Source organism: Spodoptera frugiperda, chromosome 10, assembly GCF_023101765.2.
Source record: "Spodoptera frugiperda isolate SF20-4 chromosome 10, AGI-APGP_CSIRO_Sfru_2.0, whole genome shotgun sequence".
In the NCBI taxonomy this organism is placed as follows: domain Eukaryota; kingdom Metazoa; phylum Arthropoda; class Insecta; order Lepidoptera; family Noctuidae; genus Spodoptera; species Spodoptera frugiperda.
The window spans coordinates 7,744,499-7,771,417 of record NC_064221.1 but is presented as its reverse complement, the minus strand read 5'-3'; the positions used below and the strand labels follow the sequence as shown (position 1 = coordinate 7,771,417).

Below are 26,919 nucleotides of genomic sequence, written 5' to 3'. Positions count from 1 at the left end.
TTCACGTCGGTTTTCTGTAAGTCCGTGGTATCACTCCAGTCGAGCCGGCCCATTCGTGCCGAAGCATGGTTCTAACACACTTAAGCATGGCTCTTCCACACTTATGTATGATTATAATTTATTTGTCTTTTGATCATTATGATGTATGATACACTTATCATTCTGAAACAGATCATTTGTAGTCGAAGCTAATTATTAGTATTATTTAATAACAATAGTCGATTTCTTACCGAAAAAACAGGTTCAGTTTTAGACAGATATCCAAAAAACCGAAACAACAACAATAGAATTCCATAACACGATTGATTTGTATAACAGATATTGTTCTGACATAACGCAAAACAAAACAAACCTTAAAACTAGAACATTACGGATAAAAATTAAACAACACAATTTAGGGTCACCACAGTTCCTATTACACAAGTGTCCAATTGTTTTAGCAGTTGAACAATAAACAATTATGCGCTTTATTTAGTTCCCATACTGGCTATAATTGTATAAAAAGCCTTGGTTGGTTACAATCTTTTGATATGCATCTAAAGGTTGCGTACCTAATAAATGCAATGTAGGTATATCTTTGTCAACATGGCGATTGTTCTTTTTTCAAATACCCACGGTAGTAGAAACACTGGCAGTAGAGACGAAGGAGTTTGGTAAACTTTATATACAAACTATTTGGTCCGATTACCTCATGGCCTTGGGATGATGTTAGTTATGTGTTACGAGTTATTCAAGTTGAATTCTTTTTTTATTGATGTCGTGAAATTAGGACGTCAGGTGTAATTAAATAGTTGACCGTTTCGCAATGTTTCGTGTTATGCTTATGGTGGTTGTAAATCAATTAAGTGTTATTTGGTTGATACTTGTAAGAAGCTATAAAATTACGTTAATTAATTATGGCATCATAACATCCTGTGTTTCTTGTCGGGTAGAGATTATTTTATTTTTTTAAACATTGCCCCACACTAGGATTTTCTCCTGTGTAGTGGTGTCGTTATAAACATACAGGTATACATATGACACACAGACCTGAAACAACAGGAAAAGGTGATAATTGACTGTCCATCTTAGCACTATGCAATTATTTAAAACTTCTTAGATTTTTCAAATATAGTGTCAATTTCGATCAAGGGTTTTTTAATTTCATTTCCGGAGCTGACGACAACGTAACAGGTTATCGGGTCTCCGGCTTAAAGCAGGAGAAGTCGCCTCACCCAAGGCGGGAGAAATCATTGGATGATTTTACCCTTCAAAAAAGAGTGTTTTATTTAATTTAGCTTTATTAAAAGTGTAGGTATGTAAATACTACATATAGGTACCTATATGAATATTATATTACACATTTATCTACTTATGTTAATTATGTGGACACGAATAAATCTTAATGATTTATAACTGTCTTCAAACTACAGTATAGTCAATCGAAGGTTACCACAGATAATGTTGTCTTGTGACTCCAAACAAAATAAATCATAGGTACAATTTATTCTGTTTATCCCTTCAGATCAAAGTACAATGTTACATAACATACAATTATGCTAAATATAACAAAAAAATATATGTAGACACACCCAATTAAGCCGCTCCATTCAATACAAGATTGTTTCCTCACAATTCCATACATACTCGTATTATGTATTTACATGTAATCTGTATGAAATAATAAATTATAGTTATTTGTTACATTGTCATCGTTTGTATATTTGGAACTATTGTGTGTGGCCCTTTGGAGGCTAGGCAGAGACATTGCTTCGATCTTAAAGGGGTTTGGGGTAAGATGTAAGCTGTAGCGACAGCGATTTAAAATATACATAAGTTTGTATTATTTTGGTCTATTCTGGGTACACGTGTCATAATGCTCCTACTAACTATGGAGGTCGTTCTTCAGCTTATTGTATCACAGCTACAACTTTTGAGAGCCTGATTACTGGTAGAAAATCATAAAAGGCAAATTAATTCGATCATTAACCGCATTTGACATCTAGATCTAGACTAATTGATAAAATTGGCGTGTCTGTTTGTAATATTCAAATAACCGCTTTTTACTACATCCAGAATGCACATGGATACGAATTACGATGTATACTATAATTTTACAAATTTTTTTGTCTGCCTGTTTGTTCTGGCTAATCTCCCAAACGACTGGCCGAATTTTAACGGGACTTTTATAAGCAGGTAGCTCATATACTTATGTTACTTTTATTAGTCACAAAATCCACGCAAACGAAACCGCGCACATCAGCTAGTCGACAGTTAAAGTGTTTTTTGATGACCTAACTGTATGGGTTTCCCAGGCGCTTACCAAAGCGTGAGGCTTATGGTAACGTCACGTCGTCTAAATAGACTTTTGTGTAGAAAGTATGAGTTTACCGGGTATACATGTAATTGACTCAAAAGGTAATAGTCAACAATGTTGCGCTAAATAATATAATAGGTTTTCGAATCCCAATCTTATAACTTGTAGCATATAACCTACAAGCCTGCTGACCTCACTTCTCCATATAGGTGTAGATGACACTCGTGCGCAGGTACGAATAATAATGCGGACTTAAGTAGACCACTTGTTTTATGGGACCAATTTAATAAACTGTAGTTAATTTGAAGAAGATAGGAAGAAACTATATTATGATTGAGACAATAAATCTTTAGAATTTTGCTGATTTATTCAGGTTTCCGTAGAAATGAATATTCCAAATTTTATTGCAAGATTAAAGAAGTACCTGCATACGTTGCAAGTTAAATAAAAGGTCCGAAAATTGACATAAAATTATTGTTTGTTAGTAGAGTAATCAAGAAGTACAAATATGTATATGCCAGATTATGGTACGATTCCCGCCGTAGCTGCGGACTGCCTGGGTTTACCGGGGCTCCGGCTCAAAAAGTAGGAGTAGGAACGCGGTAGTTTTTTAAACGTCCAAGGCAGGAGAAGTCATTGGATGATTTTCCCCCCTTAAAAAAGGTGTTTAATTCACACTACTAAGTATTTTGACAAACTCCTAGTCAAGAAGAGAATGGAATCTGGAATCATGCCTTTTTGTAGCACGGGACTCAAAAGTACCTTTGTTAAGAGCTAGTTAATCACAGCATGATTATCACGTAGAACTTCATCCACTTGACAGACAACCAATGTCAAACGACAATATCTTACATCACTATTATGTGCCTAGGAATTATAATAATGTACTGTGAAACCTATCCTTAATCTCATATGTCTTTGTTGCAGGTAAATCCAAGGGTCCCTGTCAATCTTGATCAGTACGGTGGAAGGTCACCTTGGGTCTAAAAAGGATGACTTGTAGGTCGGTGTTGTCAATATACGAGGAATAAGGACTGATGTTAGGATATGAGGTAAGTATTGTGATGTGCGTAGAGGTGCAAGTTTACGTTTTTTTTAAGGGGAAAATCATCCAATAACCTCTTCTGCCTCGGGTGAGGTGAGAGAGAGTGTCAGACTCTTACTGACTAAAAACCACCCCGTTCCTAATCCTGCTTTTTGAGCCGGAGCCCCGGTAAACTCGCTAGGTAGTCCGCAGCTTCGGATGCAAGATTACACGTAACTTGATGTTTTATAACCTTCTTCAATAAATAGACTATACAACATGAAAATAAATTTTATTCAATTCGAACCAGAAGATTCGGAGATTAGTGCGCACACACAGACACACTTAGCACAATATGAGAATAGATAAGTACAGCTTTAGATGAAGTTTAATTATATCGTTATATAATATGTATTGTTAAATAAATAGTAGAAGGCAATGAAAGGTTAGAAATCAAAGAGTTGATGTAATGAAGAGGAAAGCGTGCTAAATTACTAATGCTTTGTATGATAACATAATGAATGAAAGCAAGATTAAAATTTTGTGTGATCCACAAATTGTTGTTTCGGGTCTGGGTGTCATGTGTATGTGAAATTCTATGTTTGTAAACGAACCCACGATACAGGAAAAAGCCCTAATATGGTGCAACGTTTTATTAAAAAATATATAATCTTCAATTCTGATAGCAAAATGGCATTTCTGTTACAATACGACCACATATCACAACCAAAAAACGAACCTAACACAAAAAGAATTCCAAAAACATCACAATCTAGCTCATTCAATTCATCATCGATCGTCAAAATTTGAATAACAATAGCAGGCATCCTAAAAAGTTCTAGACTAGTATATCTTAGAATTTTTCCTGGTCGGTCCATCAGTCGGGGTTTTTTGTGCAAAGGCTAGGGACCTCACGGTTTTTTGACCACGTTGGACCAAGGTCGTGTGCCGTGTGATGTGCCGTTAGCAAAACAAGCCTCGTTGAAGTTACATTGAAAAATATTTTTATGTAACTTTAGCTATGTATGGAGGTGCGTTTTACGTAAATGTGGTTCGAGTATGTTCTTTGTGTAGATGTTTAACGTGATGTAAAATGTAATGGATTTTTTACTTTATGTTTAGCAAGGTTAAGTTGAATATCTTTTAATGTTAATTTGACAGTTTTGGTCTTTGTGTAGACAGTTAATGTGATTTGAAATGTAATGGATTTTTTACTTTATGTTTATCAAGATAAAGTTGAAAATCTTACAATGTTAATTTGACAGTTTTGGATAGCTGGATGTGCTTGTGTGTAAGGTTGGAATGATATTACAAAATTTTGTCGTATTAAAGTAATTTAAATTAGTACGTTTAAGAATTTTTCTTTATATTTGAAAAACTTACGTTTGTGTTTTGTTTAGGTAATATTGTAATAATTTGGGACAAGGATTATTATAACAGTTGTTGAATAAAATGTTTATAATGTTAATAAAAATGTAATATGATCTGCTATAAAATTTTAGTATATTTCTTCATGTTTCGTTGCCGACTGTACGGACGATGATAATTATAAATACGATCTGGTGAACCCGTGCTATAGGTATTTATAGATTTTAGAATCTTCCTATATTTTGTGTTTTATGCAATCGACGCTGGAATAGAATACATCTACATTTGTTACACCAAATTTTCGTGAGTATGGTACTCAACTGCTTTACCGCCGACTTTTTTAAGGAAATTATCCAATGATTTCTTCCGCCTTGGATAAGGCGAGAGGGAGTGTCAGACTCTTACTGACTAAAAACCATCCCGTTCCTACTCCTGCTTTTCGAGCCGGAGCCCCGGTAACCTGCTAAGTAGTCCGTAGCTCCGGAGAAGAACTGACTAAGGGACTATACGTGTAGCCTCGTGTAGGACAGTTTTAATAGACATTTTTAACTCTAATTTTCAATTAACCTATAAATCGTGGACATGATTTAAAGCCCTCTTATTTAGTAAAGTAGGGACATAGTCCAGCAGGTTTGATGGGTTGTTTGTTAATGATCTTCTCTCAGAAGTTTAGATTTCTTCATAATGCCATTATAATTAATAGTTTCAAAGGATTCTAAGGCTGCTTTTCCACCAGAGATGTGCTATGCTACGTTGCTGTGACTAATCATATTTATTGGTAAACGTAGCTTAACTCTGGTGGAGACGAATTCAGCTAAGCTATATTTTTTTGAAGGAAGACGCTTGTTATAGATGGCTTCCCTACTATCCTACCGCATAGCTACATACATAGCTTAGTATCAGTGGAAACGGACACGTAGTTTCACAGCTCAGCTATTACACCTTCGTTGCTACATAGCACATCTCTGGTGGAGAAGCATCCTAAAGCGGATATTGTTTGAACTTTAAATCATAATTAGTTTAAAAACCAATTAAAAGTTTACTTTTTTGTTGCATAATTCCTGAAGAGTAGTCATTAAAGTATCAATCATACTAATGAGATAATTAAGGATCGCAGTGTTTGTACAAAAAATCTAGGAGTTCTTAGGTGTTCTTTATTGTGTCTATTCATGCTATGAAGATGTTAGTATGATGAGGAAGTGGTTAATTAACTAGTTACTTAAAAGCTACAAGAACAATGAATAATTTACAGGGGTGTCCTAAAATTGAACAATATCATTTAACCCCTTCTTATGACGGCTCTGGGAAAGGAAGAGCTTAGATTTTTTTTGAAGTTACAGATGAACAACCAACCATTCTTGTAATTAGACACCCCTCATCACATTTTCTATTAGCGTAACCACAATTCTTCAAATATTTTTGATTTCTTTTTTATAATAATAATCATATACAGGGATCGGGATGTGAAACAGGGATAGATTAGAATCTTGAACAACACATACATATTATCCCACGACAATGCGGGCGAAGTCGTTGCCAGAAGCAACTAGTAATATGTATAATTCATAAACCTACCATTTTTTTACGAATAAACTTAAAGCAACAAATGACAAACGGACACCTACTTACACACTTTTTTATGTAGATACGAGTGTTTATACAAAACACCATGTCATTCATGATCCAATTTCAAGGTGTTAAACAAATAAAAACTTTAATGTAATAAATGATATGAGTCGTTGTGTTATGTAAAAACTGCTATAGGTACTTACTTAAACAAAAAGTTCTCAATGTCAATTGGAGCAAAGTGTTGGATCTTTATATACAGAACCTGGCCACATAAGTAGACACACCTAGATTTTTGCAGTAGGTAATTATTTAGATATTTATAGGTTACTATTGAGCGTTGTATTTTATATCTTTGACAAATTGACTATCTTTGACAAAAAGATTTTTCAATTTGAACAAGTACTTCTAGAGATAACTGCGTTGATACTAACGAAGTTTTCAATTCTATAATTTGCAGTAAGTAGTAGACTGCCTCGTTGGCCGAGTGGTTGCAAGTGCAAGTTATCCCTCCTATATTTTAGTAAAAATATAGGAAATAATCAACAATGTAAATCTATAACACAAAGCACCAAACAATATTTTTTTCCACGTTACACTTATATGTTTATACGCAAAAGTACTGAATATAAATACTGAGTAAATTCCTCAAAATGGAATTTCGAATAGTAGGTATAAACCTAATTGATGGACTCAAAAACGATTCGCTAGACTTGAGCAGATAATTGACCGAGCCAGGTCGCCTTGAAAGACTATTCGATTGGGATTCCCAAATTTTTTCTCCAACTGGTAATCTGAAATCCATAATAAGCTTTAAAAGTTTTTGTGCATGGTACACCTTGATCTCTGGTTCTAAAAATTCCTGTTAAATTAGAGGTAAGTTTTCAGGAGGTTTACAAAGCAATCAATAACTTAGAATACTAACTGCCCTTTTTTCACCACCTTCATAATATAAGTGCCTGATAAACTTACGTGACAGATATATGCATACAAATTACGTTCTTAATTCAAAGTCATCTGATACATAGAGGCTATCCAGACATTGTGAAACAAGTCCTAAGATAGAGCTCAAAAGACAAATGGCATTTCAAACGATATTAATACTTAAGTTAATAATAGGATTGATAGTGAAAATTGATAAATTAAATCAAAGCTTAAACGTTAAGACTTAACTGTTCGGTAAGTATATATTTATTTGGTTTAAGGAGCTTTTCCACCAGAGATGTGCTATGCTTCGTAGCTGTGGATGCGTTTGGGTTTTACAATTCATATTTAGTGGTACACATAGCTTAGCATTGGTGGAAATGGACTCAGCTCTGGTGCGTGTTATGGATGGCATCCCTACTATCAATACATCGCGTAACCGAACTGCGTATCTTCCTCACATATTTGGTGGAAACAAACAGCTGTTACGTCTTCGTGGCATAGCTACATAGCACATCTCTGTTAGACAATAGTGTCTGTAGATATAGATAAATAGTTATCTAGACAAAGCAATTAAAGCCAAGAAGAAATAACTCTTAAAACAACTTCAACCAAAAAGACAAAGGAGGATCTATATGCAGAACATCATAATAAAATTGATGGTTTCTGTACAATAGCAGTACTGAAGTGCAATAGGGAAATAATTCTAAATAAATGAACTGACAAAGGATAGACAAGGCCTTATTACTGACCCTGAAATATCCTATTGTAACTTTACAGGTAATTATTTCTCAATAATGAAAGAAAATTAACTTCAAATCATCAATTTCTTTGGACATGTGAAGAGGAGCAGTGTTTTACGTGCTATTAGGAAAGGTAATTGAAGGAATGGAGAATTGGTGGTTGATATTCAATCGTATATTGTTGTAGTTTTAAGTTGTTTTTCAATTGACGATAATAAAGAACCGAATCATGAAGGATTGAATGAATACAAACAAAAGATTTTGTATTTTTTTTTTATTTTGAGGGGTAAAATCATAAAATAACTTCTCTCGCCTTAGGTAAGGCGAGAGGGAGTGTCAGACTCTTAGTGACTAAAAACCACCCCGTTCCTACTCCTTCTTTTGGAACCAGAGCCCCGGTAAACCCGCTAGGAACTCCGCAGCTCCGAAAAGATTTTGTATTGCCATCGATATTTAGCGAATACACACATGTATAAACATCCATTAAAAACTGTTTACTGGTAGTCTCATGCAGTAGTGAACTGAAATAACCGTTCGTTGACCCCATTACCCATAAAGATAGTGTGGAATTGTAAATGTCAGTGTAATGACCCATTTCTAAAGTGCTTTAATACGATCGCAAAGAAAATGTTAAATGACATTTGAGAAGGATGTAGAAATTAATTGGCACCAATTTGCATTGTAATCAAAATCTTCATCGATACTAATTAGGTGCATTTTACCTTGACACTCTCAAATAGGGTATTTGCTAAAAATGAGCTATACCTGCCTTATTCCAACTCCTTAAATGTGGTAAAACTCACCACAAGAATTCTTTATCGTTCTTATAATATGTCTAAAGAAGTAATGATCTATACCGAGTTCACGGTGCTTCGTAGCGATTTCAATTCGATCCACCGATGTTACAATTTCGTAACGCTTCACCACATTCTATTTCGGAAGCTGATATTATGTAATGTCAATTTATGTCGATTAAGTATTGATTATGGAAACACGTATTGTAATGTATTTGTTTAAGTCTTTGGACTTATTATTCATCTGTGTTATCTATGTTGACTGCATCATTATCAGTCAGAAGATACCCGTCCTTAAATAAAGGTCCTTAAGAATCTTATTCCATTACACACAATGCTGTATCTACCATTCAAAAATGTGTAATTTTTCAAAAACAACAGCCTAATGCACAGTCTGGCTATGTGAACGAACTTGAATCTTATAAAAATAGTATGCCCAAACCGGGAAACTTGTCTTCTAAAGAATTCGCTCGGTTCACGACCAACCTTGGTCATCAATTACGTCACGAATTTTATGGGAATTATAAAAATGGTTGCTTTTATTTCGGGTTTGAGAGACGAGTTTTTAGCTGTTGTGGAAACATATTTTACGGAATGGGCTTAACGGGTTTTGTTTATCAAGAAAATGTCATTTTAATAGAAATGTTTTTTTCTGGCTAATTAAGATGGCATTATTGATAAAACTCCACCTGTTCTTGTCTGAAGATGAGATGAAACGATTGCGTACTTGAAATAAAACTTTGAATACCAAAGGGTCCGAACAATAATTGTGTAGCGAGGAATCTTTTTGAACTGCTCCCACGATCATCACTGACGAGGAATAAATTATTATTCAAAGACTTAATATAATAAGGGGTAAAATATTCTAGACAAAACACATACAGAACTAAATCAGAACACGTGTCTTCAAGACACACAAAACCTCTTTTCATCCACCGCGCCTTACAAAAAAGTTGTTCTACAAAAAACCAGACTAATCGTTTGATTGACATTATAATCCTAGAAGATAGAAAAAAGCCTATTATATAAATAGGACAATGAGGTCACGGACCCTAGGGTTACGTCATACGATAATTTATATTCAACGAGAAGCTTTTGAGTGACACACGTGCAGTTATGATTAAAAAGACCTACCACAAACAATGGAGTGCCACAAGGAATAGTTTTAGGGCCATGTTTTTTTAACTCTTTATTTATTTAACATCATACGATTAACATTTTTTTATCTTGGTTTGAAGCTCCTCGAGCATATTAAGTACAATACAAGGTTCTACGTCGAATTCCGGGTTAAAATTTTCATATGCTGATTTATCAATAACGCAGCTTTTGTAATAGAGTCTAGAAATTGGATTTCCTCTGTTTCTCACTACGAGAAGAAATAACAAAATTGAAGATCGAGCGCCTGGCCACCGACGCGTGGGAACAAATAATATCAATATTATTCTCAAGTGCCGTATTTTTTTTTATCTTGTATCGAATAACTTATTATCGGATATGTAAATTCTTTTATCAAGGCGGTGAGTCAGGGTTCCGAAGATCTTTTTTATGCGACAAATATGTATATTTGAGGAACAGATGTTTTGTTTATGCCTTTTTTAGTCTTGCATTTGTAATAACACTTCAGTATTAAAACGCAATATAAGCTCGCTCTATTACATGGAACTCATAAATCAACTAGTGAAAAGTTAGTGTCTCATTATACATTTGTGCACAGCCTTCCCTTTCTAGTTGCTTTATGGAGTAAAAAAAATACTTATGAATTAATAATTATGCACCTCTGTCAATATCTTCGTCAATGAATAAAAAGAGTGGTATTACCATAATATTATTGATTATATAATCAGTTATATTTCTGTTTAGAAAATGTTCATTAATATCTTGATTTTCCCTTCATATGTATGTTGATGAAAGGATTTTATCAACTGCAACCAATTAGTCTAGCGGTACCACATCCTGGAGGTATTGAGGATATTACGAAATGATGTTTATTAATAAATAATTGATTTTGTTGCTTATAGCTATGTTTTTATGAGTGGAAATTCTGTAAACTTGTTTTAGAAGGTATAAGGTGGTGTGAGTTTCCTTCTTCAGTAGGTATTGATTCATATAATATCTCGTGACTCTCGCATTTGGGTGGAAATCACTCTTTTTTTTTTGTAACTCAAACCTACCGGTGTTGTTTATGTTAATGATTGCTCTTCATAAACTGGATACCTGGATACCCTTCAAACGAAAAAGGAATTATTCTTTTTAATTTCCATTTCTGTCTGGTATTACAGTCAGATTCAGAGTCAGACCATGTTATAGTGAAAATTTGCTCTTAATTCATTTATCTGTCCTTGTACTTGCGTACTGTTTCAGTTTTATCTATATCTTATTCTATATTAGTTACTTCTTATTCATCATCTTTTACAATCTTGATTATCAAGTTAAAAAATACTTCAATGAAATTCTCTTGTAGTGTCTATCTCATACTTAACTACTTAGATAGGTGTAGTGTGAAGGAGTAGAGGTGTGTGTGTAGATTATATACTATGATTTATAGAACAACTATAGATGGCGGCACTTCTACAAACCCATGTTATCCTGTTGCATGTTGGATCTGAATTTTTAACGAGTTTCCGCGCCTTGAGGTACACTGTGGTAGAACGCTTTTCATTTGTGTATGCTCCAGGCACTGTCTGGGCTTTTCTTCATATAAATTAATTTATTTATTCATATCTTGTGTCGATTGAAATTAGTTATTAGTCGTTTGTTTGAAAACTTCCTCTTTAGTTGGTTATAGTGTGTGGTATGTTGTGAGGTGTGTTGATTCTCATTCTCATTCAGATTCTCATCAACTTGTTTGTTCATCATTATCATCTGCTGGATGCTGTCTAGTGATGAATAAATGCACGATATTTGGTGGATTGTGCACAATATTTTGCTTGTCAGTAATAGTTTTGAAAATAACTACGTGGAGCATTTTCATTTTAACCTATTTCAAAGATGGGTCTTCGATCTTTGAAATAGGTTAAAATGAAAATGAAAAATTCTTTAATTTTTGGAGTAACTATCGTGAGACATACTAAATTGAATAAAAATCACGGTTTAATCCGAAGAGTCTCTGCCTCGTCCTGTCTTAGTGTATGTTTTCTAACTCCTTAAATAAAAATAGTCGTGTGCACGGGTAAACCGTGATTTAAAGTTAATCCCCATTAATTACTAATTTTACAATGTAATTCTACTAATTGTTATTCGTTACGCACGCAACTATTAATGAATTAGGCGTACTTTATTTCTCTTCCTACTACTTCAGGAAATACCGGCCGTATAGAATGTGAATGCCATAAAAATTACATTAAGTATAAATGTCCATCAATTTTCACTATTGAACCATACAGTATGAATTAATGTACAGAAACACTGACCTCATATAAAAATACTTCATAAGTTATTACTATAAACAAAAGATCAGCTTCGAAATAATTTACACACAAAAACAAAACGACCTTAAATGAAGTAGTGACTCAATGCGCAGGCGCACCAAGGTGTTTTTACAAGACATGAGCAATTTTGTCACTTGCATCTACACTTGTCTCTTTTCTTCCTTTAGTTTTGATTAGTGTGGGAAAGAGATGCGTGTATATTGCATCCTATTTTACTATGGACATTTTTGTTTAATGTTTCATTGTAATTAAGGAGTTGTAGAAAAAATGAATCGGTTTGATTTCCGCGAATGACATTTGTTTAAATGTCAACGGTTCGTTTGTTCCTTTAGTGTGACATGTTATTATTAAATAATTTAGTTCTGATTGTTAACTGAATTGCCATTACAAAAATTGGCTTGAATTTGTCCCAACGAACTCATTCATTTCTACATAGTTCTAAACTTCATCAAAATTGGTTTAGCTGTTTAGGCATTGAGCATAACACACAACATATTCGTTATACATCCATTGCCAATTATTAGTTAGGTGAGTAAAAAAAAAAATGGAATTCGTGAGTTTGTGACAACACTATTCGTCTTTGACACACAAAGCTGTCAAAATAACAAGATGTAAAGATTTGTACTTATTATTGTAATTGTGTTTTTTCAACGTTTCCCATGCGAAAATTCCATTGAGATAATCTCGTTTGTCAGTAAAGTTGCCCTTAAATCCGTATTAGATAACTTCAAAACGATCTGATAGTAAATTAATTACTTTTTTGAACAATACAAAAAACTATTGTTACGTCACCTCAGCGTAGAGGAAAAAAATTGGAGCAAACTACTCTAGTATAAAAACTTACGATGCTTGTCGACAAACTTAATGGTGCAGTTGAAAAACCTGTACCGCTACTCACGAACTCATTATTCCAAAGGGTTAAGCCTTATGTCACGAAGTAATTGATTTTGACAACTGAATTTATAACTTGGTAATATTTTTATGTCAGGTCGACGTGCTATTGGTCTTCAATGTGATTTGCACTTTGTATTAAAAGCAATAAGGTTTATATTTTAATGCTGTATTGAGTTATTTAAAATACGAACAGGTGCTTCGGCTGTTCATCGAATTTTGATTAGTGTGGGGACATCGACTTATTTTTTATTTAGGTTCCATTTTTAAATTGATGTTGTTTCTTTTTTTTTTGTTTTAAAATAGGTTTAGGTTTCAAGAAGTGTTCATTATCTATATATTAATACGTGATGCAAAAACTTCATATACATTTTTACGAAAATTGCGCGGACGTAGGAGTATAAAATTTGGTACACTTATAGTTTATGTGTAGGAGAAGTGCAGAACGCTAATATTTTTCAATAATAATGCTTATAAAGTACATTAAATCAATAAATAAAACATTACACACACATGCATAGTATCTGATCGTATTTGACAAAACGTCAAAATTGACAGACATTGCGATGATATTCTCACGTCTTATATGAATAGAGTTTTATAAAAGAGTTTGTTTGAGTTTGAGTTAAATAAAAATTATCTTTGAACGTATGTTAAGTGGTATTGTAAATTAAATCGTATATGGTCGAATTTCGGCCACTAGGCGACCACTAGTGTTCATTATAATGTGTTCTTGGTGTTTTGATTCAATACAATTCTTGGTATTGCATGAGTCTCGAACTTAGTTGTTATAAAATGTATTCCTATTTTTATTAGATGACACTTAGTTCTATTAATTCTAGCGTTATTCCCTAAAACATTTATACATTATATCGTCAAGTCTTCTATCCTCGAAGGCAGAAGTGCACATTTGGGCACTGTACAATACACCCACTATTCACAATCTATGCTGGAAGTCCCATATAATAAGGGATGAGCCTATTGCCATATATCGAGCACATTTCCAGACTCTACACTACTACTGAAAAAAAATCTAAAAACGGAATAACGCCTAGCAATACTTCATCGTCATCAAGGAATCGAACCCCAAACCCTTTTGCCCGGTAGTCGCACTTACGACCACCCGGCCAACAACTGCCTCGTTATGCCCTGAAACATCTATTAGGTAATTGGGGTAAATTTTTCAGCAAATCTCTTTAAACGTAACTCACAAATCCTTCCTTGCTAAGATTAATTAAGCAAAGATACGCCTAATCTTACATGAACATGAAAAATACTAGCACTACCTTATAATCAGGTATTGAATAGTTTTCTTATAAAACGCAGAAGTTATCAGGAGTTGCGCAATTAGTAAGAGTCGAGTGACTAAGTCGAGATAGTCTACGTCATTAGGGGACCATAGACTAACGTAATACGTAAGTTATTATAAACGTTTCCCATCATTATTTTTGAAATAGTTTTTGCCTCTGGTTTGTCTCCTGTTTAATATTTGCTAACAAAAGATATTTTGATGGAACGCTTGCGTATATTTCGTTGTGTGAGTGAGGGTACCGGAGGCCCAATTCCCCCCTTCCCAATCTTCCCAATCCCCGATTCCCGAACCTTTAAATTCCTAACCCCCAAAAAGCCTCTGGTGTTTTAAGTACCATGGGCGGCGGTGATTGCTTACCATCAGGTGATACGTCTGCTCGTTTTTCATAAAAAAAGAGCATAGTCTACTAACGTAATACATGAGCTATGATAAATTGGTTGCCATCATTACTTTTTAATTTGTTCTTGCCTTTGGTTTTTCTCCTGCTTAAATTTTGCTATGTATAATTAGATAATATGTAACATCACACCTTTTATCCCCGAAGGAGAAGGCAGAGGTGCACATTACAGCACGAAATCCCGCTATACAATGTACACCGACTTTTCACAATTTGTGTTATAAGTACCATGTAATACGGGGTAAGCCTATTGCCATGCCTATTGTATTTGACACAATTTCAGACTCCATGCTACAACTGAGAAATATTAAATTTATTGATAAAATTAAAAACATAACTTCCTATTTATGTAATAACTAATCAAAATTAGTGATAAACGCTTGCAGTTAATTTTACCCTTACTAACTATAAGATTAACTGCTACATGTCAAATACTGTCAGTTAAAATTATAGTTAAATAATAAATGGTAATTATTTATCATTATAGCTGTTTTAATCACGTTTAATCAATGAGCGACGTAAATACATGTCTTAACGTGTTATGCGCGCCTGGTACTTTCAGGTGATAGATGTATCATGTACTAGGCATACAGGAAGTGTTAAGAGATTTTAGAATCCTATTGAGCATTTAAGTATAAAGTTTAATTTTAATACAAAATATAACATTGTGATTACATTCTTTTGGGTTTAGCATTGCTTATTCAGACAGACAGACATACTAAATTATTTTATATTCATTAACAAATTATTCAATGCATTATTTATTACACGGTCAAGTACCCAAATGTACCAAGGCTGCAGATTAGTCACGGTGGTATCATTGTCGATCGCTTCACATATTAATTAATCAAGGATAATAATATGTAAGTAAGTACATACTTCATCCAAATAATAGGTGATCAATTTTTAGGGACCACTAAGCGAGGAGGTTTATCAAAAAAAAAATTGTATATGGAAAGATTCGTGTTATGGATTTATGTTATGGACTATCGATACATCGCGTACTCGAGTTGCGCATCTTCCTCGTACAGCTGCTTTGCGGGGGCGCATATTCATAGCACATCTTCCTCACACAGCTACATAGCTTTGTATCTGCAGAAACGGTCACATAATTTTACAGCTTAGCTACTATATCTTCGTAGCATAGCTACATAGCGTCCTCCATAGTACATTTTAAACTGCGATCTTCAGCACATCTGCCGAGTGTGGACTATATGGCCAGCCCTTTCTCATGAAGAGGAGGTCCATAGTAGATCAGTGTGGAACCATTATCAGTTCTACATTGTTTATAAGACACGGAACCCACATAACCAAAGTACGAACAAACACATACAACACTTAATTTTTTTATCAAACAGCCCATTGTTCCCTATTAGTATTACGATATATTAGTTTCATAGCCTGTGCCACACGACGCACAAAAAGTCACCCGTGTGACTCGGTCAGACATGTTTGAACCAACCATTGTTCACCCGCTATCGACCAATCACAATGCACTAAATCAATTGTTTCGCAAACTCTACGTTTGTAATTTAAAAAATACTTTATTATTGTTATTCGAAGATTGATTTTTGTGTGAAGTGATTATGTGTATTGTATTTTTGGTGATTTTTGTTTTTGAAGTGAAGAAAAATTCAGTATGAGTGTTATTCATAAGTATACGTTTGTGTATCACCAGGGCTTGAGAAATGAGTAAGTGATTAAATATATTAATATACCTATATTTATTTGCCTAAGCCTTCCAGTAATTAATAGTGCAAATTGCAGTTTCAAAATAATTATCTTAAAATTTCCTTCCGATTGTATTGTCTATCTGATCTGTGACAACCGTATGAAAATCTCTAGAGTAGTTTCGGAGTTGTGCGCTAAAATAAACACCTTCTAACTTGAGCACATACGAGAAAAATGTCAACATAAAACTGAAATAAGTAGCTTTCGCAAATAAATCTAATCTCTCTTCTATGTAACTATTAATTCTATACCAGCCACATAGGTACTAACAGAAAAAAAGAAAAAAAATTAAATGGCGGTGCGAAGGTTAATACAAATGACTTTTATCTAACTAACAAATGGATTCCATAAACTTGTCTACGAAGATCTGTGTCTATCCATATTTGCGACATGTGCAGTGCCGAATTAACCTCATGGCAAGAGTAGTATCAGTGGCCATGGGCTCCATCCAGACCTCAGAGCAAAAGGAGGATTTCCACAGTTATGGCAGCTTATGCCGAAATTATGGCGGTTTCCCTCAACCACCCGTAAAACATCTGTTTAGTTGACATACTTACTTAACGTGCGGGGCCACTTAAACTAACCTCTTACCTTTTAGTGTTACCTAAGGCGTCACGTATATCTACCTATAGGTTGGTGGAAAACAAAATGTTATTAAGTGTCACCTTTCTTAACTTAAGTCGGGATGCCTTGAAATTAGAGTCTTTGACTGCCAATAGAAAACTGTTGAAGGCAAATCCTTCGCTATCGTCGGTCACCGGTGACCACCACTGCGTTCAATGTGTTAAGAAAGGTTGGTAAAACCTTTTATAGGTTGGTTATTTTTGTGTATCCCAAAAAGATTTGATTGAGGGCCCTTTTATTAAATCTGCTACAAGCCCCCCGTATCCTGAATCCGTCTCTGTGTATACGTAGTTTTAAAGAAATAAATGCATGATATTTTCATGGAATCTATGTTCATATGTACGGTTGATGGCACCATCAATCCTTCGGTTAAACTCGCGATTAACGCGCAGTAATGCATCTAATTAAAATTCAAGCATTGATGTGTGCAGTCTTGACTGTCGTTAAAGTTTTAACGATATTTTTTAAAGATTTTATTGGCCAACCTTAGTATTTTTTATTTCAAAGGATAATGTTTAATAATGTACTACTTAGTTATCGTAAAAGTTTTATATCAGCATGTAATGTTTTTAGGAAACAGAGAATAAAATTCCTTTAGAAAAGAAGGATCCTTCGACCAGGCGAGGTGATCGTGCGTGTCGGGCTTTCTGCCCAACAGTTGTTCACACACGCGAGTTATGACCTGGGAAGAATTCTCATACAAGTACTTAAGCAGTACAGCATATTACATGTATACTAAAGTAGGTCCTATATTCAAAATCTTGTGAATTATTACCTTAAGCTGGCATCGAAGATGTGAGCCATCCTTGATCGGTTATATGCTATATCATAGATGTCATGTGATCATGTCACACATATTTGTTGAATTGAATTTCAGTGAGTCGTATTTCCATGAGCTATGTGCGACCCAGTCGGCTGCTGCAGGTCTGAAGGTCATCGGGGATGGTCTACGGTCTATAGTGGACGTACTGATGTGATGAAGTCTAATTTTTGGGCGTCCGACCTTACCCACCAATTGAAAGACAACGCCAATGTTGTTTCACGCCGGCTTTGTGGTATTATTACGGATGAACCGGCCAATAACTTCCGAAGCATGGCTCTCCTGCATGTGTGTACGAACCTAGAATTTAACAGCGCGAAGTCAACAAACTTGAATATTTATACCGAATACGGCGAATAATATTTGTGAATGAAATTTGGGTCTTTAGTTGTCATAGGCACCTGCGTAAGATCCTGTTTGATAGAACAAAATAATAGCAAATATTGGAATCTTTCCGAGAAATCTTTATTTCTCGGAAATATTTGAGAGGACTTTCCTCTCCAAATTGATTGTTAGGTTAATAAAAGATTTGGTTTCAATGAATCAAGTCTTATGTTATTTTCCCTTAACCCAAAGGTCATAAGTGTATACTTAACAATTTTCCTAAGAATTGTGACGCAGAATTTCGTTCCCCAAAAACCTAATAAACAATACTCAGAGGTCGCATATAGTAATTCCTATAATTAGTTCATTACTCAATGCAACCGGATACTATTTCTATATAAACAGAAGTTCCTAAATGTTGACATACCTTTGATATATTAATATAGATATTTCTAAAACAATATTACGACTATCGTCACTTAACCAGTTTTTTTTTTATATTTTTTTTAAGAGGCGAAAATCATCCAGTCGCTTCTCCAGCCTTGGGCGAGGCGAGAGGGAGTGACTCTCCCTCTCGCCTCAGTGTCTAAAAACCACCCCGTTCCTACTCGTGATTTTCGAGCCGCAGCCCCGGTAAATCCGCTAGGTAGTCCGCAGCTCCGGATAGACATGATATCTACATCTAGTATAATTATTTATGTTCAAACACAAACACAATAAACAGTTAATGTTGCGCATATCGCGTAACTCCTCTTAGTGTCTTATCCAGGGGCGGATTAAGCAAGCATCTCATAGGTGCCCCTAATTTTTTTGGCGCCACCTGTATGGGCTCGTGCGTCTCAGAATGTTACGGAGCCTCTCTGTCACCTCGAGCTCTAGGCATTTTGCCTTAGTAAATAATATGGTTCCTTATCCCATATTATATTATCCAATATTTATATTATGTAAAATACCTAAAGTACATAGTTTAAAGCAACCCTATTATACACTAGCAACAAACGCAATTTTGTCAAAAGGCCTGTCTGCACGTATTTTATCGGCGTGTGAAGATCGTTTCATACAATGTTTGTCCTGTAATAGGCACCTGCCTAGTTAGCCGGGTGGGAAACTGTTGTATGGAGATTAGGGGGAAAATTGTTGCTTTACCCACTAACGGACGGATATTTTGCAATAATTAAAAGTTCTATTCTTTTTGTTGAGTCGCCGTTATTGCGGCTGTAGGGCTTACAATATTCCGGAGTTGCGGACAAGGTAACAGGTTACAGGGGCTCCGGCTCAAAGCAGGAGAAGGAACGGGGTGGTTTTTAGTCAGTAAGAGTCTGACACTCCCTCCCGCCTCGCTCAAGGCGGGAGAAGCCATTAGATGATTTTCCCCCCTAAAAAAGAGGGCTTAGAATACTCCCGGAGCTGCGGATTGCCTAGCGAGTTACCAGGGCTCCGGATGTGGTGGTTTTTAGTCAGTAAGAGACTGACACTCCCTCTCGCCTCACCCAAAGAAGGCATTGGATGATTTTCCCCCTTCGTATTACTTTAAGAATTTTACTAAGAATTTTGAAGATTCAACCCGGTTCTTAGAGAGATTTTTTAATTTATAGAATAAAGTTATTAATACCTATAGAATAAAAATGCAAAAAAAAATTATTGGATAGGGAAATACCTCAGAGAAAAGCTGCAGGATGATGTCTTTTATCCGTTTTTATATAGAATAGGTTTATGTTTTAAATGTCAGTGACCGAAGTTTTATTGTTGTGTCAAATATTTTATTTTTATTAGCTGAGGTGTGAAGTTGTGATTGGAATATTTTTTTATTTAATTTAAATATTAATGTTTTCGTTGAAATTTGTGAAACGTCTTTTTTTTAATAATACATAACTACCTATTGTTGTGTGTTTGATTCATTGCTTATACATATGTCACTGGTAATGTATTTTTTTAACCCCTTAAATAAATTCTAATCACCGTGTGACCTAAGTTAAGACCCGTGTGAGATTTGGGATCCCATATTTATATTCTAGTTTAGTTGTTGACTGCACGGTTGGTGCGGGGATGGGCAACTGGCTGCCGTGCGACGTGGCACGGGTTCATGTACATGTGAACTTGTATAATTGTAAACGCACCCACGATACAGGAGAAAATCCTAACTAACGTATTTATAAAATGAAAAAAAATCCAAGATTAATACTATACAACTGACACCCCAAAATATTTGAACATATGGATAGGAAGCAAATGTATCCAATTAATGATATAATATAGGCAATCGAGCTGCTAGGCTATTCTGTAATTGTTAACTTGAAACAATCGAAATGAACTCAATCACATTCTCGCCCGTCATAGGTCGATATTATTTTCACAACCAATGACACGGCGGACCGCGATCGAGGTCCCTTCGATCTATCGAGTTGAAACTTACAGCATAACCTAGCTATTTACAAACAATCGTTCCACCTGCTTAATGCCACAACAATAGTTTAATAACATTAATCATCAGCCCACAAAAATCACTAAACAAAACAGTCAGACAGACAAATCTATTTCGTCTAACATAACTATACGAGTAGACATAAATATATGTAAATTTATGTACAAATAACATCGTAAAAAGATTGCATTGATCGTAATCGCTTGGTATAATCTCTAAATATTTTGATGTGGTCACTAATCAGTTCTCAGGCTATTTACATAGATATAATATAACTGGTTATATGTGATGTAAGTATTATAGAAGGCTCACATGTGGATATTACATTCATTTGTTTTTAGTTATGCGACTGTTTGGCCGATTTATTTGGTATATTTGGAGGTGCGAGGTAGATTGTAGAGACATGTCTTAGGCTGCTTTTCCACAGCAATGTAGCATTACGATAACCCTAGCCTACCCTAATGTGTGTTATTTTAGACCATAAATGTCATCCCGATCCCTTCAGCCGTTTTGACGTGATTAAGTAACGAACATTCACACAAACTCACTAACTTTCGCATTTATTATAATAGTAAGATAATAATGGACAATAAATATAGTTATTCGATACAAGGGTTACAGAAGTATGTCATATGCCACATAACCAACATAGGAGCGGATGATGCGTTGGTGTATGATGGCGACAGTTTCGCAACACTACGAGTATAACCGAAGTAAACATTTCAATTTGAGTGTTCACCATTAACTCTTAAAGATATTTATTTAAACTAATCTGTGTGTTTGTTGCAGGTGGCGGGAGCGTCATCAATGGCCTGACAAAATGTTCAGAACGGCGTCAGTCGAGGGCTCCGGGCCGAGGACGCCGCCGGCCTACGCCCCCCACCCTCCCTACGTCCCGCCCCGCTTCTTCCCCCCTCGGATACGACCACCACCCCCCCAATACTGCTTCGACGCAGCTCGCTTCGCCTGCGACGCTTCCAAACCCCGATACCTGGACGTGGAACGAGAGAGACTAGTCACAAGATGGCTGGCAGAAGCCAACGAAGCGCTGGTGAGAAGAGACCGACCTCCGAGGTATAAGCCTCGGAGTAGTGAGCGAAGACCGGACTTCTTAGAGAGAAGACCAAACGCTCCGGAATGGGCGGACAATTTCTTGTTGGGCCGCCGGAACGGTTCGGTTGAGCCCGAAGACGATTGTAGTGAAGTGATGACCTTGAAAGAATTCGTGGATAAGTTCTCATTGCCTCGTGTGGTAAAGTTTGAGGGAGAGGATAGGCCAGTGCTATTGTATAGGGTGTTGGAGGCGCACAGGAGGGTCGAGGCTGTCCCTTTGTCCGGGAAAAAGGGCAAACTGGTTGGAAAGCCGCTCTACATTCCGGATTCTTATGATGGTGAGTTCTTTTTCCATTACTCAGTAGTTTATTTCTACGGCATCTAAAGGAAGACCATTACCATTAATAATTATAATTCCTAAATGTTAGGATTTACCTTTTGCTTGGCAGATAAATACAGAAAAGTATTAAATAGAACATATGTAATTCTATAGTTCATCCTTTCTTACTGCAAATTTTGTATTAGATCCTAGTAGGCCTTTTGAGTGAAAAAAACACGGTTTATTCACTTACTTTAATAATCTTACTTGAATAAACCGTGATTTTTGTCAGCTCTCATCATTATGAGCGGCGTGCGCTGATGCGGCAACGACGCGCAGCCGTCGTTCAGCCATGATGAAGAGTTCTTCTGTGACTCGAAACTAGTAGAACTTCTTTCTATTAATGTACGTGAATAAACCGTGATTTTTAGTTAATTTCCTATATGATTGTCCAGCCATTTAGACACATGAGATTAAAGTCATATTTTCGGATGTCGGTAATAAAATGCTTTTATATTTAATATATTTTAATGTTGATTCATGTACGTATATTACGTTAATCCGTGTATAAATACATCTGACAGCTGTAATCTCGACTGCCACTTAATATTAGTTAATATTAAATGGATCATAACACTCTTGACCTCTAATATTAATTACATGTTTTTTTTAATTAAATGAACACAATTTAATTGGTACACTTGTTCTCGTTATGATTTCCGTGTAATTTCAGAGTTAATTATAATTGATATTTAGGTATTCGTGTGTGTTTATATGTATATGTAAATGGTGTGTTTTGATATGTAAATACAAAGATAAAATTCATTACGCAGCGTCAATGTACAGTCAGCCAAATTATTTTGTCGCTGACCGCTCTTCAATTTTTTTGAAGAGCGGTCAGTACAGTAACTATGTACTTAAGGCAAAGAAATGGAGCCACTAGGTGTTTTTATATATTTTAAAAATCTTTAAAAAAATATTTGTTTTTTAAAACTACTCTCATTTCAGGGTTAGTAAGTAGCTGTCCAATAGTAGATTATATAATAAATATATATTATAATATTACATCTCATCCAATATTACATCTTTGTTTTAATGGTGCTTCCACCTTTTAAACTGTGATTTTTAATCCGCCTGCCTAAGCGTAGAAAAACCCTAAATAAATAGAAGAATAGAAAAGATCCTCCAGTAGATTGTCTCCGCATCTGTTAGTAATGATTTATAGGCTATAATAAAGTTCAATTTCACGATATTTATCGTAAATCATCTGGATTTACAAAAAGAAAAACATTTGCCAAAAACATCCACTTAGTCTCTAAAACCTATCGTATCTAACCCTTCAGCCGCGTAGTCATGGGAGCAATGTCCCATTAGTGCAGCGTGCGACAGGTCGCGGCCTCGCCCGATATGTGCCTGCCCATGTTGACTTACGTGTCTAATTGTATGTACGTTTTTGTATGTTTTGGAGGTTATGTGTCATTGTTTTTAAGATTTACTTCACTAGTGGTTTGTTTTGACCTCATCTGGATTTTTTTAAATAAATTTTGACGTGTATAAGTGCTCTTTTCTACAAAAAAAAAACATTTCATTCTTCATTTCTGTCTTTTAATCTCTTTTTAGTCCCTCGAAATACGAAGATGGAAAGTGGAAAAATAATTTAGTTACAAATCAGTTTTTTATTGGACATCATTATTTCGATGACTAAGATAAAACCACGTTAATATTTTATTAAATTCCGAATCAATTAATGCTATCTATTCAATTACATAATTAACCAAGACCACACAATCAATAATAACTCACAGCAACCACGATACCCAATCAAAATAATTAATCATTAGGTATATCTATTAAAATACCCACATTAAAAAGACAATACTACATGAATCAACCAACAACATGCCCACTTATTTTTAATTTATTGTGGCCCATAGTTGCGCGGGCGCACTCAAAGATCCGTACATCTTAAGGCCACAACCTTGTCTAGATAGTGCCATATACGGTTTATGTTTAATAGAGCTGGTCTCCCACGCGCCCGGAAGGTTGGCCCAAGGCCTGATTCAATAGGCCTCAAGCTCACTACAGAAGCAATTAAGGCCATTTGAGGATCGCTTGCATGCGATATTTCGTAATTATTCACCGTGCGCGTTTAAGGGTTAAGTAGCTTGTTCATGCCAGTCAAGCCCCCGATTGGTTGGGAATGAACATTGCTTAGTAGTTGTGTGGGCTGGTTGGTTCGTGTTGTCGGACCTGGGCCTCAAGTCTGCTATTTTCAAAAATTGTGTCATTCCCACACGATCCCATTGTCATTTTGCTGAAAGTTCGTAATCTGTTAATTCACAATGGTCTATCATTGGTCAGTCAATGGTCTCGTAATGGAATTGTAGTAGAATGACATTGTCGTATTGCCATTATATAAAACCAGTGTGGTAGAAATTATTTTCGAAAAACTACCACTATATTTGAAAATTTATTCATGCCAGATTTTACATATATTTCATTTTACATGTTATATATTAGTGTTATGAGTAATCTGAAGTAGTAAAAAGTTCGTATATACCAATATTATGTATATCAATTATATATTCCGATTTAAAATAAGTATCAACCTTTTTGGTTCGCGGGAAGAAGATCCTAGATCGCTAGCTCTAGTTGTCAATATTGTCATCATGAGCATTTCTGTCATCTCAGTATTTAGGAAAAATACTTAATTTTTTGCGATAAAAATATTATCAATTGCTTTAATGTGGTGTTGAATTATCTTTCATTGGTATCGTAACAGCGTTTGTAACAGAGAAGATTTAACGTAGCTTTCAGGTGTTTGTTATTGTTGTGATTAATTGAGAATCGGACTCCTAGATTGTTGTTTACCTTTTGTTGAAAGAATTTTCAGCATTATTCATTAACATGGTATCTGGTGCACACGAGCTGGTTCAGGCCGTATGAAACGCCCTTGTATTAACTTTTTAAGCAGAGAATTAACCAAAGAATGGTATAATATTGCGCCCACGGAGGAAGTACGAATTGCCCCCATGTAATGACGGTGGCTTGGTATTTTAGTAAAATAAATGTAATTATAATAAAATAAATTAATTTAAAACAAGATCAGTCTTTTTCTTTAATCAAAATAACTAATTAATATTTAACACCTATTTAGTATTTCCCTAGTCTATATAAAGAACAAGCTATGTACGGTTATTAATACACCTATTCCCCGAAAATGGTATGAAAATCACTAAGGGAGGCCTATGTTCAGCAGTGAACGTCTTATGCAGCTGATATTATTCATGATGAGTATGACGATGATGGTATGGAGCCGTTTATTTATTACGTAAAACAATCTTAGGGAAAAGGGGGTCGAAGCAGTTAACTAATTGCGTGGGTAACAGAAAGTAGCTAATGAAATTAAAGAGTTCAGTATCAAGGATTGAACGATAGTAGTATCGTAAATACAAATATAACCAAAGGCGACACAACCTCAAAATACTTACTTAAAATTCAGATTTCTCGTATAATTAGGGATGCATTATAAAATGATGGTGGAATGGTGTACATTGTATAGCGGCATTAGGTGCCGTAATGTGCACCTCTGCCTACCCCTTCGGGGATAAAAGGCGTGAAGTTGTGTTTGTGTGTGTTATAAAATGATTATTGTATCATTATTATAATTTTTGATTTTTTTTTAGTTCTACAATGTATATAAAACGATTTAAAGCAAAGTTTTTGATACCGAGATACCTAATTAACCAATGTCTGCACAATGGTGTTCCAATGGTAGGTCACTGATAAAAAGATCTGTCAAAATTTTAGCAGATTACCGCATAAGTCAGCCTATCATCTGTCATTGTGTACGAGATTACCATTCTATGCCACTTCTTTCAATGGAGTGTCAGTGGTCGACCATTGGAAAGTCATAATGACGCCATTATATTAGTAGACTACCAAACTTGTCAAAATCGACAATTTTGAAACCAATGATCGATCATTCTGACACGATTGTAATAGCAGACTAAGGCCCCTGATTGACTGATGTTTGTTTATTGGATGATTTAAACTTTAATGTAAGTTTTATGTCTTTGAAGATATTTTGTTGAGGAAGTCTGTCCTGTTTTTGTATAATTCACATTATCTCAATGTTGTTAAATTGTCTTTGGCTGTGTAGTGTGTAGCCCTTGGATTTGTTAGGTAGAAACCTTTTGTTGACTTACAATTTATTGGGTTTATTATCACTTAACTGGCATGGAACGGGAATCCCGGGTCGGGCAAAAAATTATTTCGTTTTATCGGTTGTTCGAAAATTTATCAGTAGTAGCACGGAGTCTGAAATTGTATCCAATATGTGTCAATAGGCTCACCACGTCGGACTTATAACATAAATGGTAAAAAGTGACTGTACAGTGTACTGTGACATTACGTGTCGTAATGTGCATGTGTCCTCTGCCTAACCCTTCGGGGATAAAAAAGGCGTGACGTTGCATTATATAAGAAGTATTCTTAAGACTAATCTTTAAAAACTGTAATTCACTTCATACAAATCTAGTTAAAACTCAGAACCAACAACAAAATAAGAAAACAAAAGAGCAAGAATAAAACCTCATCTTCACATAATGGGTTAAATCAAATCCCAATTTACATAGTTAAGATAACTATCTAAATAACTTAACTATTATTCATTTTGTACGGTGTAGCTGGACTATGAATTTTAACTGCACATCCTGGGAACTGAACTTGCGACCCCTGTATCGGTATCCGACCGTTAGGTACATTGTACTATGGTAATATTGTTATTTATTTGTTTAGGTAGAAACGGCTGCATATCATGCTACGCAGTACCAGTATAAACTGATCTTCGAATGTGTGGAATGCTCATACAAAGCTAGACC

At 35.2% G+C, this 26,919-nt stretch overlaps 1 protein-coding gene across 2 annotated transcripts in view; it reads left to right on the top strand.

Moving 5' to 3' along the window:
• Nucleotides 1-26,919, top strand: part of LOC118277601 (uncharacterized) — a 131,542-nt gene that overhangs the window by 32,830 nt on the left and 71,793 nt on the right. Inside the window, exons 1-2 of one of the 2 annotated variants that reach the window (XM_050696513.1) lie at nucleotides 16,161-16,435; nucleotides 21,454-22,055. In XM_050696513.1, the coding sequence (XP_050552470.1) occupies nucleotides 16,383-16,435; nucleotides 21,454-22,055 (655 nt within the window). In that variant the 5' untranslated portion in view covers nucleotides 16,161-16,382. Of the gene's footprint in view, nucleotides 1-16,160; nucleotides 16,436-21,453; nucleotides 22,056-26,919 lie in introns of those variants that run through there. The other variant, XM_050696514.1, reaches the window with a different exon arrangement.